A 17885-nucleotide genomic window follows, 5' to 3' on the forward strand; every position below is an offset into this window, starting at 1 on the left:
GTGGTCGTTTGGGGTTATCCCGTGTTTTTGTGTTGAATGACGTTATGCTTCGAGTTAAAACCTAACCGTCCCCACCGCGCAGCCTCCAGAGGAGAGATTGAAGGCTCTGTTTTGTTATTTGGGTTAGATTAAACTAGATTCTGCTCTGCATTACTGCTTCTGTTCTGTGGCCTCATGCAGTTTACAGATTAAAGTCATTCTTTCCCCAACTGCTTTCTCTCTGTTTTCATGTTTCTTCTGACCTTGGGGAAAATAAAATGTTGCAATGATAAAATGCCAGAGGACTTGAATGTTTCTGCTCTACTGGGAAATCCAGAGCTTCTGTATCTGTCTTTTTAAGGACATTGTCGCCTTTTATACTGCACAAACAGATACAGTCCCTGCCTCACAGACTGCAACAGTTATATCAAACGTACAGATACAGCTATTGTTTCTGCTAATGAAGATTTGGGCCTCTCCCGGATGTGGGTCACATGGTTGTGTCCCACACAAACACACACTTACAAACCAATACATTGTGACTTTTTCAGAAACTTTTTTTTCAGTTTTCACATTTTGATTTGTACTTTAATGCTCAAACCATAATGCTAGACAGGAATTTCTATATTTTTTAATTGTCACTATAGGCTAAAAGAAAAAGCAAAACTGCCACATGCTTTATTACTTTAGTCAATTGAAGATGTCAATCTTTAAAAACAAGTTACAAATAATGATGAAAGTAAATTCCTCAAATAGCTCGGTAAAGGAGTTTTAAGTAAATCAAACAGGAGGATACGGTACATTAGTTTGGGACTGTTTTCAGCAGCTGGTTTGCTGCATTAGTGAGTCTGTAGGCTAAAATAAACTACAGGGCCCTTGTTTCTCACAACAGTACACATCAATGTATTTTTAAACAACAACGAAGGTCTTTGGCATAGAGGAATAAGATGTTTCAAACTTCGGCTACATAGATACTTGTCAGTGGGAGCAATATATTGTTACAACAATTCTTTTTAAGTGACTGCTGACAGTAAGAAAAATATAGAATATTAACAGACCTTCAGCATTCTTTAATTAGATACTGAGACAGTATTGTGTTTATCTAAAAAAGCCAGGCATTACAGATAAGCCGAGTGCCCTCAGTTCAGCAGACAGGAGTTTGAAGTGATCCTCCTTTCCCGTTACAACTCATTTTTTCATTAATACTGTTAAATACTACAGATTTACATTAATAATGACTGGGGGATGGTTGGTGGGGTGTATTTATGTTAAAGTAGTTACAGTCAAGATGCCATGTTAGTGTCCTTAAAGGCCCTGAAAATATAACACGAATGGGAAATTTTATTTGACATCTAGAACAGTTGTTTTTTGACATTCATCTTCTAGCTGGTTAAAGTAGTGAAAGGTAGGGAAGGGAAAGGGGATGTTATGTACTTCCATGCTCCTATCAGCATGTGATTACAGTGTATGATCACATCATACTTCCACATTCTTGATAAAGGTTACTTTTAAAGCTGTAAACTTTTAATAAATGATAACTTATTAGAGTCTAAGGAGCTTAAACTTCACTTGTTGCCTTATTAGTTGAATCCACATGTGAGGTTCTTTAACTACACATCACGAGTAGTCTCTTTTGGTGTCTTTACGTGAGCAATTTTCAATAGAAATAGTCTAAATTCTTCATGAGTCATATTTAGGTCAAACATCAGTTATTATTTTAACTAGGATATTTATGAAGTCTTTCACCGCTGGATACACTCGTTGCCCTACTTCAAGCAGGAAAGCATATTTCATGTGCCGCGTGTGGGAGAGTTTAAATCACTAGGTGTAATCTGACGTTTTTGTCTTCATATCCTCATAACCCACATTCAAATCGCTCTGCCTGCCCACAGACTTCTCCCACTCAAACCTCTGACTCCACTTTCCTCTTGTTCCCACTTCCCCTCTCCCACTTCCCTCACCGCTGCCTGCCGGTCCCTCAGCTGTACTCCCACTTTGTCGTGCTCTCTCCCTGCTGAGGCTGCAATTTCAATCCACTGCAACACACACAAACACACACTATGGGACACTGTTAATCATTGCTGTCAGGACAGCGGCTGAGCGTTCATTTGCTGTAGCCTCAACCTGCACTTTAGGCCCCGAACACACACGTACTGCATAAACCCACAGTGAGGTGATGATGTCATTTGAGCGAGGGTGTCTTCAAAGATTGCTTTTTTTCATCTTTCGCCCCCATCTCAACACCCAGACAGGAAGCAACATCACATACATCCTGTCACCATCCACACAGGCCTCAACATCCACACACACACACACCCTCATACTTGATCATTACAAGCCTTGTTTCATGTGTCATCACTCCAAACCCAAACAGGCTACCCCTGATTCAGAAAGTTTCTGTGAAATTACCCTGAAAAACCTGAGCAATGATCGATGATATCAGAGGAGACTTCTAGTTCCTTAATTCCCGGATGCTGTGACTCATATAGAATCAATCATTTGGTTTCATTTTCATTAGGTTCGAATGCTTCATAATATTCCCCGTGTTGGCAAATCAGAGCTTAAAAGTCAGCCAAAACACTCCTTGCGTTACACAATGCCAAGATGTGGGTGTGAGTTCGGCGTTGTTGATGCTGACTTTACAAAAGCAGGAAAGTCCGACTCTAACATCGATATCAAGAGATGAAAAAAGGCAACAGTAAGCAGAAATCTGAAACGTGACAGACTCTGTCGGGATGACGAGGTAGAGATTTACTATTTTCTGAATCAGAAGCAGCTTATGTCATCAACATGTATAGACGGCATCCTGTCGGCAGATTGAAACGAGGAAATAAAAAGTCTGCTGATGGTGCAGGAAGAAACTTTTAGAATAAACACAACCAGTCATGTAAAAGTTTGTCATGTCTCTAAATAGAAATATGGGTAAATAAACATTTAAAGAAACCCAGTTGAAAACATCTGCCCACCATCCTCAACCCCCCTCTTCTCCCACAGGGGGATTATCCAAGATTAATTGGATGGCTGGGGGCTATTAATCTCTGAAAAACACTGTAATCCGGGAGATTTACCTCATCCCTGACTCCTCTCATAAACGCCCACGTGACAACGCCACCGCTCCATTGAGGGGGAGCGTGTGCCTGCTGGGGTCAGATCACCGCTGTGTTCAGGCGGGCTGCTGCTTAATGTTACGGAAAACTGAGTGGTTTCTGGGGGATTTTTAGTACGCGTTTATGTGGGTGTGTGGGCTGTACGCTCTGGTTTTAATACACCACAAACTCTCTGTATTAAGAGTGGGACGTCAGTGTTTGATTCACCATGATTTACACGGACAACCCTTCAGTTATTCTAGTATTTAAGATGAAAAACACACAGTAGAAACCCTTAGTGCTAATTTCAACCACATATATGTTTCCTAACTTCCTTGTTATTTCTGGAAGACTTTGCTCTTTGCGATGGGAAATTTATTGAGATAGAAATGTTCCAATCTAAAGTGAGCAAAACCTCCCTGTCATGTCATCGTGTTTTTACTGTACACAGCATCTTCGTGCTTTTTTTTTTACTCCTTCCTCCTTCTTCTCGGCTCCTCTGTGGCTTTCCTCTGATTTATCATCAGCCTACAGAGATCACAAACAAAGTAATCCTAAATTTAGAAACAGAAAATCTGCCTATTGTGTGACCTTTTAGTGTTTTCAAATCGAAACATCTGCTGATTGTTGCGCTTTAGTAACTGACGTCACTACCTGTAAGAAGCGACAATACTTTCAGACGTAATGGGTTCAATTGTAAACAAGGCATCTATTTATGTATCTATTGCATCTTCCTATGACATAACCCTAAGCCTCAAAAATAATGACTCAACCCCCAACTATGACTAAACAGCCACCTCCTTCATCATGTCTTATTTAGTCTGTCATGCCCTCTGACTGTTCCGTATCACCTCTTACTCCTCCACCTTTCCTGCAACCCCCCTCGTCCTCTCTGTTTGTCCCCTCCACCCACTTACTGTCTCTCACCCCAGGACGACTGCGAGGCCTACGCTCGCTGCCAGGCTCAGAGCAGTAACCATGGCGATGACTGGCACCAGCAGGCCCCCGGCAGGTTGAAAAGGTGAGTAGTTGTCTCCATGAGGCAGAGGAGGCGGAGAGTTGACCGGGCGGTGAGTCTGGTCAGGCGAGGGGGCAACTGTAGGAAAAGGAGGATGGAAAGAGAGTAACATTTGCGTAGAGGGAAATAAAGAGGTACTCTTTACACCTTTAATTGTCGTAGACTGACTATGACAAGATTTATTTTTGGTAATTTAGCGGCCTAATGTTGGAATTGTATACAGCATATTTTAATAAAGATTAACCCTATATTCTTTATAACCTATGTGTGGAGAAACACACAAAATAAAACACAAGAAAGCCCAAACAGAACCAGAAGAAAAGAGAAAAGCCAATCAACCCTTTAAATAAAGTACCAAGCCTCTACATCCACCTGATAAGCTTCCCTTCATGTTGTTTTGTCCAGCGTTAACCCGCCTTATCACTAATTCTCCTGTTGTTCCCTCCTGCCCTGCAATCTCTCCCATCTTCCCCTCTCCACACCTAGATCTTATTCTGCCTTTCTCCTGGCGTTTAGCATCTCATTCCTAGCTTTCAAGGGTTTCCCTGCTTGCCTGACGACCTGTGTTTTCCCTACCACTCTTGGCATTGTCTGCCTGATCGCCTAACCTGGCCGGTTTTGAAACTTGACTTAACCCCTAATGCCTCAGAATTCATGCTGTTGGATTTAATCCCGTCTGTGTTTCCTGAGGTGTTACACAACTGTGGACACACCCTGCATACACAGTAGAAAATTACAGGCCTTACACAGGAAGTGAATTAATTTCTTCAAATGAATAACTGCTGTGTTTCTAATACTTTGGTGGTCTTCTGGAAATCCTTTCAGATCCATGCTGGGCCTGAAAGCTCAAGTTTAGCAGCTGTTACCAGAATATGAAGACTGAGACATTTATCAACAGTTGAAGTGTTTTTTTTCTTACTTGGCACCTGTTCAAAAGTGCTACATTCACTTGGATTTGATGTCCTCCTGACCTTTCAGAGTTGAATGATCTGACATTTATTGTAATGACGTGTCAAAAAGGCTATACTGTACCAGTGAGCAGGAAAGTGACTCTGTAGAAGATGAATCCACTGCGGCCTTGCAGAGAGCAGCGATATGTTCCCTGTTCATTCACATGCAGCTGATTTAAGACTACAGACGAGTCGTCCGTCACTACCAAGGTGTTGAAGTCACTCTCATTCAGCTGCACACACAAAATAGGAAGTGATAGTTGTAACTAAGAAGGTGTAAAGGCTGTCAGGCAGTAAATATGAATATATTATTCACAACAATACTGTGGAGCTAAATAAAGGACAAATACACAGGAATATGGTGCGCATAGTGGTTAAAAAGAGGCGACTTTCTAATCAAATGCTGAGCTATTCCTTATGCTTCTGTTTGTGTTTTCATTTGGGAAAAGAGCCTGTGACATCAGAGAGACCTTTTCAGTTCCTGGCACACCGGGTGCCCACGAGTAATGGTACTCTGGGCTCCCCAACAGAAGACGATGCCATGGATGGAAACAGTTCAACACGGCCTGGCCTCCCTCCTCAGCCTGCACGGGGTAATCTGGAGTGAGGGGGGAGGAGGAGAGACAAACAGAGATGTTTCATTCATTCGCATCAGGATTACTTGAATAATCTTTTTCATTAGCCTTGCACATGGACGGGCGGCAGCAGTGCCTCGCTTGGGAACACATTTGCAAACTCGTGACAGCATGCGTCCATGTACAGCATGTGCTGTCCATGTAGTGATGTACTCCCACTAAAAACAGAGTAGGTAAGCTAGCCCTCATACACCCACTTAGCACAATATGCACACACACAAACAAGCAGATAAAAACATACCACCACAATCCTGCTGTCCAGAGGGAGAGGGACAGATGTATATCTTGTAGCGGCAAGAGAAGCAATCGATTACTCTCCGTCTCAGAAGCCCTGAAAAGCACAAACAAATGCACACACACGTGCTCTGTACACACGTACTTAATAAATACATTCTGTGGTCCTACAAGGATTTAATACAGAGGGATCGGACAGAAACTTACCACACTTGTTGGGGCACAATCCTGAGGGAGAGACAAACAAATGATCTGAAACTCATGCATCTGGTACAGAGCAATGACTTACACAAAGTGCACTGCCTCATACTGTGCAGAACACTCACTGTTATTCATGTCTATTACCATCACGGATGAATGTGTCCAAGTGATTCTCTAAGATCCTCCTGCCCTTCTCCAAGATCATGATGGCTTCAAATGTCACAGATCCTTTAAAAAAAAAAAAAGAATTTCATTACAGTGTCATTTGAAAATACATTCAAGGATGATACAAGGGGAAAAATTATAATGACATGTTTTGCTGCAGTTTTTTTTATCAAGGTTTCCAATGATGTGTATGCATTTGGAAAAATTCATGATAAATGTTTGTTTTTGTTTCTCACCTGTGTGCTTGGTTTTCAAGAAGCGATCAAATTCACTCTGGTACTCTGTTCTGGCTCGGTACAGAGTGGTGGGATCTGAGCAAAACAAACAGAGAGGACCTTTTTACCTATTGAACACTTTACAGTTTAGGCATCTCACTCATACTTAAATCAAGAACAAACCAGATCATACAAAACCCTTAAAAGACAGAAACAAGTCATGATAATAAGAGGCAAAATGTCAGATGTATGTTGATTTATGTGAATTATCACAACACTCCACAGCAATGCCATGCCGAAACCAGGTTTTATTCTCACCAATGACTTGCTTTCGTTCGTGACTGGTCTCTCTGTAGGTCACATAAGCATGGTCGCAAATCTTTTTCAGTTCAATCTGGTCGTCCACAGTGCGAGCAGACAGGGCAAAGTCCTCATGGAGGAGCCTGATCCTGCGGTCACACTGCAGACAGGCCTTGGCTGCAGGGACGCAGCAGAGCAGGGACACAAACATCAGCAGCATCTTCCCTCTGCACCCTGAACTCCCTGAGGAAGAACATGTGGATGAGTCACTGAGAATTTTCATTCAGTGCACGTAAACACACCAAAATAGTGTCACCGCTACAGGCACCACCATTACGGTAATTGCAACTATTATCACCACTCCTACACCAGTAACTGGTACTTTTTTACTTCTACCAGGAATACATGCGGTACTCCCATCACTCCGGTTAATACTTCTATCTTTGTTGTGTCCAAGGAGGCAAGGATGCAGTTAGTGATAAAGTGTACAGTTTTCTATCAATTTGGTTGTTTCATTTAAAAGATATGGTTGAAGATGAAACTAACAATTATTTTCATATTCTGGTTTGCCTTTTATTCTTATGACTAATCAGTCATTTCCAGAAGAAATACAGATCCAAAGATGCCCATCAAAGTCTGAGGAGACATTTTCAGATTACTTGTTCTGATTAAAGTAAAAAAAAAACCCAAAGACATTTGGTTAAAATCAGATAAGACAACTGAGAAAGTACTGAATGCTTGTCATTTTTGCTAAGAAAAAAAGATCCATCTATTAATTGGAAATAGTTTCTGATTAAAACTAAACTAAACAATTAACAGAGTAATTATTTCAGTTCCAACCATGTTAGCCTAATGCAAACAAGAATAATACAGCCACCAAAACTAAATTTGACATAGGCCCTCATCAAGGCCCAATGATTAGACAATAATGCAATATCAATTTACTGTTGAGAGTTTACATTTCTCATCAAAACCAATGATTAAATTACCATAACAAACTAGTATGCAATGAATCTGGCTCATTTATGGCATCTTTTTATACAGACTGTGCATCTGATGGACTGGGGTACCAGGACAGTTGCCTGCTCTGCCCAGCTGCAAAGTACAAAATAATCAATAGACTATTCACACTTTTAAGTCTACAAAAAGCCATCAAAAAGGAGAATATGTATAATTGTAGTATGAATGTTGGATGATAGTTACCATGCTACTTCCTTGACTTCTGGTACTTGTATACAAGTCATTTCACTGCTTCTACTCATGCTACACGTGCAACTAACAGTCTGTCATTTGAACCTGCTAAAGCTACAGCTGCTATTGCTAAAAGCTAGTTGGTGCCACCACCACTAATGCTACAAATACAGTATAAAAGAATGCTAACAGCTAGCTTAATTAGCCCACGTGATGTGTTCTACTGTTGCTGGCACTAATGGCTCCAATACCCAACTGACAGTATGTAGGGCATCAATAACAAGAATCATCTGTAAGAAGGTCCCAGCTGTACCGTGCTCTAACCATCGTGTTATTCTGTTTGTAGCTCGTTGCTGTCACCCAGTGGTTGAAAGCATGTCCCAGTAACAACATTATCATTTGTTGAAGAGGATCTCACCTCGGGCTGATCACAATCCAGGCCGTTCAGATACTGCTATTGCACACGAACTTCAACAAAAATATGCGTTAACCCTTAAAAGTTTTTAAATATAATGAGTTAATGATTAAAACGCAGCCAAACCACTTGTATACTCAGTATTATGTAGGTTAATATGAAACCTAAAAAGCTACAGGCCTACTACCACGAACTGTATTTGACATTTGTACAGTTTCCATGAGCAACGGTCGCGCAGTCGACACTAAAGCACCGTACGTTAACAAGAATTTAAATAATAATCGTCATAACAGTTAAAATCAGTTTAACTATTTAGTCTCTGTCTTATGGGTTTGACTAAATCAGTTACAGCAGTCTTGAAAAATCACTTTGGAACGAATTCTGAATACCTAGTTCTTTTTGACACTACACTTCCCAGAAGCCCACCGGATAGTGTCGCGTGTGAGTGACAGATATATGGGCGAATCAGCTTCTAGTCTGGTGATTGTAGGGCGTGACCACGGAACTTCAAACTGCTCTGCAGCTGCGCAGTGGACAACTGCGCTTACAGCAAATGTACACACTGACCCCCTCGGAGAGTAGATGGTGAGGTAAGATCATACTTATTATATTCACAACGGTATAAGTGAAAGTTTAAATGTATATTCTAACTTATGTGTGGTATTTAGCTTCACGACATAGTTTCTTTTTCTGTGAATATGTCCTTGTTGACACCCAATTCGTGACAACTGGTTTTGCAAGTTACAGTGTCACTGAAATGTCCCCACACCGCGTCAATAGCATTGTCGACGACTGCTTGTTGGTTATCGATCAGGCACTGGCACATTGGAAATGTTTGAGCAGTCAAGTCAGAAGTCACCTTGGTACTGATGCATCTGGAGGCCATGTTTGTGTCCACTATAATCATTCAGCAGTGCCAGTCAAAGATTCTCAGTGTTCACTTTCATGAAATAGCTACAACTCATGTAAACACAAAGCAATTAGCAGTCGCTATGAAGGAAATGTGTCTGTGTTTATTTACTCGGTAACAAAACATGTACAACCTACAGCCTATTGCACTGTGCTGATCAAAATGTTTATTTGTGTACTTTGCATTGCATACATTTGGTCCATATAACCAGCAAAATTTCAATGATATCTGGTTACAGTGTGGAGGAATACCACATTAGCTTTCACCCTGAATTCAGGTTAATGTCCTAAACTAGTCTCCATGATCAGAATCTGAGTCAGCATCAGCTTTATTTACCAAGTATTGATGCACTTCCAAACAGAGTAAACATTTATTAAATACAGCAATAATCAAAATAAAAATTCCTGATGTTAACAAGATGGTGGAGTTTTGTCTGTTCATAGTACAGGCGAAGTAAAGGCTGTTTTTTTAAACAGGGTCTTGTATAAGCTGACAGAGGGAGGAAAGTCCCACAGCAGTCTTCCTGTGTAGGGCTGGTTTAAGTAGAGGAACCAATTTTTGCAGGGCAAGTATTTGCAAGGCTTCCTTCTTCCCTTGCTGCATTGCCACTAACCCTCAACAGAATAAAAAAAGAACGTCAGGTTGGGACATAATGATACCTGTTGGGAGTTTAAACAGGGTTCTGTGTTAGATGATTGGCCTGTGCGCTTGATCTAAAAACTGTGGGTTTGCTGCATTATAGTTATTTGAGTGCTGCTACTTCTAAATATTACTTAGTCATGTCTAAGGTGCGTTTACCTGAGAGATAAATATAATTAAACCACGCTGACATGGTGTCTGCATCTTCTCTGATCATAGGCTATTTTATGTTGTCACTGATGCTTTTACCATCAGTGCATATGTGTCAATAGAGCCTGGCTTCCTGCCATTTACCAGATTAAAGCTTTTGTGCTTTCACCGTGCTGCTTCTGAACTGTGCACAGTAACGCGTATATATTGTTGAGATGAATACATAGTAGTAGTAGCAGTAGTAATAGTGTTGTGGTGTTGCACATACAGTAGCACTTTAGACAGACGTGTTTTGCATTTTTTTACACGATTAACACTTCTGACAGAATCTTTGTACAACATATTTTTTCTTTTTGAGGGAATAGCAGGTAACAGAGGGTGAGTCGAAATGTCTTCAATCATTGGAGCATGCAGTGCAGAGATCTAAAGCTTTTTATAACTATAGTTCCGTGAGACTGTCAGTGCTGATATTAAGAACTGGATTATCAAGCAAATGCCAAGTATTGAGTGCTCCAATAGACCAACACTGTGTATGTATATCTCATACAAATTATTTGGACGTTAACTTGTATGTTTGTCAGTTCATTATTTTGTTGCTTTACATGTACAGTGTATTTCTTCCCATTTTTAGACTTTGGTTGATAAGTGTACAACATGATGAGATCTGTGCTTGGTTTATCTTTTTAGTTGACACTTTGCACCAGTGGTTTTACACATTGTGCCAACCTCCTACTTAATGCTGATCTCTGTGTGGCCCGCAGGTTTGGACAAATCATCCCTCCTTAAGACAAAGCTAAAGATAGGGATGTAGACATCAGGCTTGTTTCTCCTCCCCTTCCGCCAGTGTCAAGAAGATATATTCCAGGGATTTTCACCAACACTGACAGTGTTTCAAGCAAGTGAACTACAGCTGTGTCCCCACGCACCGCGCTGCCTAAAGTCTTCAGTATGTATCAGATTGTCCCCGTGGCTCCTGGGGAGCAGCCGTCGTCTGGGGAAGCTGGTTCTCCCCTGAAGAAGAAACTGGCTAACGAAGGCCGGCCTCTGGTGATAGCGGGCATGTTGGGCTGTGTGTTGGTGCTGGCTGCTGTGGTTGCCTGGTGCTACTACTCAGCTTCCCTCCGTAAAGCACAGCTGCTGAAGACCGAGCTGCTGGACCTCAACAAGGACGGTTTTATTATCCGTAACCAGTCGGGGGCTGTCCTCTTCAGTATGGCCTTCAGGTGGGTTCATGAAACATTGTCTGCGGATTTAATTTATTTCTGTATAAAAAGGTAAAAAAGAAATGTATGACTTGATGACACTCATCATAAAAACTACATTTTTAAAATCCAAAGACATTCATGTTGCAATAAAAGCACTGAATATCATCCGAAAAACAGGTAGTTACAGAAAATCTTTTTTTATGCAATCTAGTGCCTTCCTGTAATCTTTGCTGACAACAACTCTTGTGTACATAACTTCTGTTGAACTCAGCACAGTTGTTCCTCTTTTTGTACTAAGCCACAGCAGAGAGCTGCCTTTCTGCCATACGTCGATGCATAATGGAAAGCCAGATGAGACAGACACATGATTATACCCTGAGGGAATTTACTGCTGTCCTACATCAGCAGAGCTCACATCGACAGGGTTAGCCATAGAACTGTCTCTGAACTTGCGGAGAAATAGAAATATAATGTTACATTGAGATAATATGTTGCACACAGTATGCATCACCTTCTGAATTATGATTGCATTTCTTGGCTGTTTTAACATTCGTATAGTCTCACTCTCACTTGCTTGAGCTTGATATCTTCTCAGCATACAGAAATATGATGTCTTTCTGAAAATAATAGCTCAGTTAGTGTCGTGTGTAACGACTTCATTTAAATTTTCTTCCGTTCTGTCAATTCTCTGATCCAGATCTGGCACTCTGAATCTGGACTCCTGCTCAAAGGAGGGAAACATTCTGAGCTGCTCTCAGTCAGACTCTGGCAAACTCAACTTCTTCATCCAGACGGTTCGACTAAAGGACACGGTGATGTGTTACCGTGTTCGCTGGGAGGAGCTGCAAAACAAGCGCTCGGTGGAGCACGCCATGGCCTATAATGACTCTCACTGGTATGGAGGCGCGGAGACGGCGACACAGTACTGGCCTATCAGGATCCAGGGCGAGGAGGAACCGCAGCCTTTCATCACCAGTGATGTCTACTCGAATCGGAAGGCTTTTGGGGGAATCTTGGAACGCTATTGGCTGTCTTCCAATGCCACTGCCATCAAGATTAATGACACGGTACCGTTTCATTTGGGCTGGTCAGAGAAGGACAGGACGCTCAGGTTCCAGGCCCGATACCAGGACTCTCCCTTCAGACCTCCAGAGGGTCAGCCGGCCTTTCCTGAGCTCAGCTATAGAGTGTGTGTTGGGTCGGACGTTACTTCTATTCACAAATACATGGTGAGTACAGAGGTACTGTTTTTTGTTTTCATGGTAAGAGCAAAGTCATATCTCCTTTATTACTTTTATTATTCCTTTCCGTCCACTGAGGGAAAGTTCTAATTTCACGTGTTTAATCTAAGATGAGATGTTTTTTTGGCAGCAGGGAACTGATACATTCACATAAACCAGATGACTGCACGTTGTAGTGCACTTAAAGAGTGACACCAGATTCTGAGGCGCCTTGAATGTGTTATACGGCCTGACAAAATTAACTAAGAGCAAATTTGGAGCCAAGTTTACTCAGAATACCAGAGCCAAGATGCAGTCATGGCTAGAGATTTCATTTGATTTATAATGTTCTTAACTGCTGTTAGGAGGGAAAAGTGGACAATAACAATTCTGCTAATTGATTAAGTGTTTAACCAGTTAATCTAAGAAACCATCAAACAACCTCTGGTTCTCCCCTTTTCTTTCGTTCTCAATTCAGTATTGTTTAAGTGTAAATATATTTGGGTTTTGGACAGTAAATCAGACCAAAGCAAGATGTTTAAAGAGGTACAAGTGTACTCTTCATTTTAATATATTACTTATTTAAAAAAAATGTAAATATAGATAAATAAATGCAGTCATTTTTAAAGTAATAGGTTTGGGGCAAATACGTTATTGTTGTATTGCCAGTATGTCGATCAGAAGGCTTATATTGCTCAATATTTGTGCACTAAGTTGGTGGTTTGCTTAGGTTAGCATGACGACTGGAAGCAAGGGGAACAACTTGCTTGGCTCTTTTAAAATGTTAAAAAAATCAACAGCACCAACAAAAATCAACAGCACCCGCACCAGCACCAACAAAGTATGCTGTCAGACTAGTTTTAAAAGGAATAACTGAAGTTTGAAAATTACAAGTTCTGCTTTTATTGGCTTTTGACTTGTTCCTTGTTGGGAGCAGTGACTTCCTTCAGAGCCAGGCTAACTGTCCCCCCCCTTGTTTCCAGGCACTATGCTATGCTAAGCTAAACTGTTCATGTACTGTTCAACAGACAAACATGAGTGTGGTTTTGATCCTCTCATCTAACTCAAATACAAACACTTTTGATGTGAATACAATTGTAGTAAGTCTCTGCTCTATATGTGTTGTGTTCAGGTGCGTCGGTATTTCGAAAAGCCCATCAAGGTCCCGTCCTCTGAAGTGTTCAAACAACCCTTGTGGTCGACCTGGGCTCTCCACAAGACGGCTGTAACTCAGGAGAAGCTGCTGCAGTTTGCCTCTGACATCACCAAGCATGGCTTCACATGCTCCCATCTGGAGCTGGACGATCGCTACACCGCCGACTACGGGGAGTTTGACTTTGACCCGCAGAAGTTTCCTAATGCCAGCGGTATGTTCGACAAGCTCAGAGAGGACGGCTTTCAAGTGTCGCTCTGGACACATCCCTTCATCAACTACGACTCCATTAATTTTGGCGTTGCCGTGGAGAAAGGACTGTTTGTGCGGGAGCCGAGCGGTGAGCTGCCTGCTCTGGTTCGCTGGTGGAACGGCATCGGAGGAATCTTGGATTTTACCAACCCAGAAGCCCGTGAGTGGTATTCCTCACATCTTCGTATGCTCAAAAGTCGCTATGACGTGACGTCCTTCAAGTTTGATGCCGGGGAGACAAGCTACTTACCTCGCGAGTTTAGCACCCTGGTCCCACTGTCCGACCCCTCCACCTTCACCCGCCGCTACACAGAGATGGCCATCCCGTTCAGTGAGCGTGCAGAGCTGAGGGTGGGTTACCAGAGTCAGAACATCTCCTGCTTCTGCAGGATCATCGATCGAGACTCTGTGTGGGGATATGAGCTCGGCCTCAAGTCCATCATCCCCACTGTTCTGACTGTCAGCATTCTGGGCTACCAGTTTGTCTTACCTGACATGATCGGAGGAAATGCATACCCCAACCGCACCACAGGTATGGCATGAAGTTAAAGTTAGCTCTGCTAAAGACACATGTTAATGTTTGATATGTTTTTTGTCTGAAGTGTGACATCTGTAATGTTTTGGTGTTTCAGACGGCAAAAATGGTCTTCCAGACAGAGAGCTGTACATCCGATGGTTGGAGCTGTCTGCTTTCATGCCTGCCATGCAGTTTTCTATTCCACCCTGGGCCTATGACAAGGAGGTGAGCAATATCCTGTGTTGTCTCCCTCAATTTTACTCTTTCACCTTTATTTGCTGAAGACCTTTAAACTATATCGTCTGATGGTCTATCTGCTGAAATCCAGAAGCTCTGGGTTAACCAACATGTTTCTACTTATATAAGTCGCCTCCAGTTATTACTGAGGGTTAATTTAAGCATTTACAGCAATAGCAAGTCTGTTAAAGACTCCCCTAGCAGTTGGCTTTTTCAGTTGTTGCTAGGCAATAACTAAATTACCAGTTCTCAGCTTGACTTAGATTTTGCTGTAAGTAATAACAGTAAATAACCTCAGGTCTCCATACTCTTATCTGTTTTGAGTAAAAAGTAATGAGTTTATTATTTACACTGAAAATATGCTGCTGATCATAAATGAAATATATTAAATAAAAGCCGGTGATCTTCGTGGTAGAGAGGAAATAAAACATTTTAATGGGATAACTGCTGACAGTGGAAATGGCCGCTTTCATGCGACTATATGATTATTGGGCTAGTCATTAAAAATACAGCAATGTCTCTTGCTGTTTCTGAAAGCATGATAATTAATTTACTCCCAATGTCAATGCTAACACTGTGTCTGTGTCTGCAGGTGGTGGAGATTGCGCAGAAGTTCACAGAGCTCCATGAGACTCTGGTGGCCCCAAGGGTGCTGGAACTGGCGGGCGAGGTTCTTGATACAGGAGACCCAATCATAAGGCCCCTGTGGTGGATCGCCAATGCAGACGAGGCAGCCTACAAGATTGACTCCCAGTTCCTGATCGGGGACGACCTGATGGTGGCTCCGGTGTTGGAGCCAGGAAAGCAGGAGAGGGACATCTACCTGCCTGCAGGACGATGGAGGAGCTACAAGGGGGAACATTTTGATAAAGGCCCCATGTACCTCACTGACTACCCCGTGGACCTGGACGAGATAGCTTTCTTTACATGGGTTCACTGAAGACACTGAAGAATTACACATAAACTCACACATGCACACTCATACTGTATCTACATGTACATTTATGTGAGCACACATGCCAAGAAAAAGGAGATGTTTGCTTTTTAAAGGGAAATGACCACTAGGGATCTGCTGCCGCAGCAGAGTGTGATTTTAAACATTAACCTCATTTGTCCTGCTGACCTGTAAGTGGACTTGTGCCTGCACATTTTACCCGTCCATCCAGAGAATTGGAAAGAAATTTGGACTTCCGATTCTCTTGTTCCATCCTTCAAAAGATCCTCATCCTCATGTGCCTTCCACAGCCAATAGTAAAACCGATCTGATTGTATCATCCCCACAGTCTTCCGATGAATAGGCGTCTAGATTGCAAACTTTTCTTCCCAACGCAGGAAAAACGTTTGTTTTAGAGCGAGAGTCAGCTTTATTATGTTCTGTGTGAGTTTTATTGCAGGTTAGATGAAATAACTGTGTGATAAGGCAACTGGTACGTGTCTTAATTGTTGTTTGACAGGGTTGGGCACTGAACCGGCAATAAATATGCACTCTGAGCTGGACAGATGCACCCTTGCTCAGAGGGCATGCCTAACCTTATCTCACCATGGCGATTGCCGTTTTCTGGATAATACCGAAGTTCAAAATAACTATATTCAAGCTAACATGCATTGATTTGCTTTGCACTGACAATGACATGCAGGTAATGTGTTGTTTGCTTGCTGTTTATATTTATTACCTTTTTTAGATTTGTGGGTAATATTCTAGTGAATGTACAGAAAATTCTTAACACTGGTTTTAAATGTGGGCTGCTTTTCATGATCAACAGCCTGCAGATATTTTTATTTGAATATTCCTTAACCTGTAGTGCCATTCTGTCGTTTTAGTGCCAAATCTATCTACTGCTGTATGCTTTTATTCATCTGCACAACTTCAATTCACAGCTCAGGGTAGATTTAAAAGAATACGTTTGTTCTGCTGGAAGTTTAATCCACGTCAAAATATATAGAATTATTACACTAATGCTTCTGGTTTGCCTCGTAGAAGAGGTATCGTTCTCAAAGATGACATGTTTAAAGTGCCATCCATTTCTGCCTTGTGACTTTATTTGCCTTATCAGCTGAACTAGCACAGAGAACTGGGGTGATAAACCCTCTCCTCTGCACACAGTGATATATATACTCACAGTGATATGCCCGATGCTTTGCACCTTTACATTGTAAGTACTACTGTTTAGAAGTACGTGAACAGTTTTATTCTAAAATGAGACATCTGCCATTTAAATATGTCTGTCTGCTGTGACAAAGTGATTGCTGGCATGAGAGTAAAGCACACCACTGGTTGAGTCGTCTAAATGCCTTGCTTGAAAATAATCCTACTGTATAAGCTAGAATCAGTCCTGTTTTTGAAATGCATAATTTACTACATACAGAGTTGTTCAAGCATCTGTAACATTATTCTAATGTTTTTTGTTTATTGAAACAAAGAAATAATCTTGCCGTAAAATTGTGTTGCTTCCTTTCATTCTTGATAGTACCACCAGATGGCGCCAAAGTCACCCTCAAATCCCACTTCAGTGGCTGTGACTGACCAGTTAGCCCTCACATAGGCTGTGTTCGAAATGCCGTAATATATACCACATACTTCGTACTATATACCGCTTACTGCGTTCGGCGGTAGTATGTAGTATGGAGGAGTTTTTCGAATTCATTTTGCACTATGCTACGCCAGGTGGAAGTAAAAAATAACCGCCGCTTCTTTAGATATAGCGCCCCCTTCTGGTGGAATACTGCTGCTGTCAGGCATTTGAACTGACGCTGTGACGTTCCAGCGCTTTGCATTGTGTTACAGTAAGCGAGGTAGACTGGTCCGATACCTACGGGAGATTTTTTCCCAATCAGTACGACATGCGGGTGTCTTTGGCCTACTGCACATTCAGCGTTTGTTTGCATACTGCATACTACAAACTGCATTTTGGCCAAATCAGTACGTACTGCTAGTATAGTATGGCATTTTGAACACAGCAAGAGACAAGTATTTGGATACTTTTTTCCCATGATTGCCCTTTCATCCATAGATAAGTCACAAAACATTTTCACTACGGTGAAGAATTTTCTATCTATCTATTCTAATCTTCTGTCTCCTTGTGGACATTACACATCACATACTTGATTTGTGTAATGAGCATGCATCTGAAACAACAACCAAGTTGTTTATGTGTGGTTTGCTACAGCATTCACTATATTAACATGGTGGCCATAGTTGTACAGTTTTTTTCC

General features: G+C 41.7%; 2 protein-coding genes across 2 annotated transcripts; one reads left to right on the top strand and one right to left on the bottom strand.

The window, feature by feature from the left end:
* Positions 1-3551: 3551 nt before the first annotated feature.
* LOC138609703 (izumo sperm-egg fusion protein 1) lies at positions 3552-7003 on the bottom strand. The gene is made up of 9 exons (XM_069682345.1): positions 6802-7003; positions 6505-6579; positions 6248-6331; positions 6110-6130; positions 5910-5999; positions 5504-5631; positions 5116-5266; positions 3983-4161; positions 3552-3593 (listed from the first exon to the last, which is right to left on the bottom strand). The coding sequence occupies exons 1-8, from the start codon at positions 7001-7003 to the stop codon at positions 3989-3991; spliced, it is 924 nt and encodes a 307-aa protein (XP_069538446.1). The 3' UTR covers positions 3552-3593; positions 3983-3988.
* A 4033-nt stretch (positions 7004-11036) lies between these two features.
* LOC138610368 (myogenesis-regulating glycosidase-like) lies at positions 11037-17112 on the top strand. The gene is made up of 5 exons (XM_069683107.1): positions 11037-11311; positions 11991-12522; positions 13646-14450; positions 14551-14660; positions 15265-17112. The coding sequence occupies exons 1-5, from the start codon at positions 11037-11039 to the stop codon at positions 15610-15612; spliced, it is 2070 nt and encodes a 689-aa protein (XP_069539208.1). The 3' UTR covers positions 15613-17112.
* Positions 17113-17885: the final 773 nt, after the last annotated feature.

Source organism: Semicossyphus pulcher, unplaced genomic scaffold, assembly GCF_022749685.1.
Source record: "Semicossyphus pulcher isolate SPU_LCO1_2020_fin unplaced genomic scaffold, fSemPul1.0.p SCAF_6, whole genome shotgun sequence".
NCBI lineage: Eukaryota > Metazoa > Chordata > Actinopteri > Labriformes > Labridae > Semicossyphus > Semicossyphus pulcher.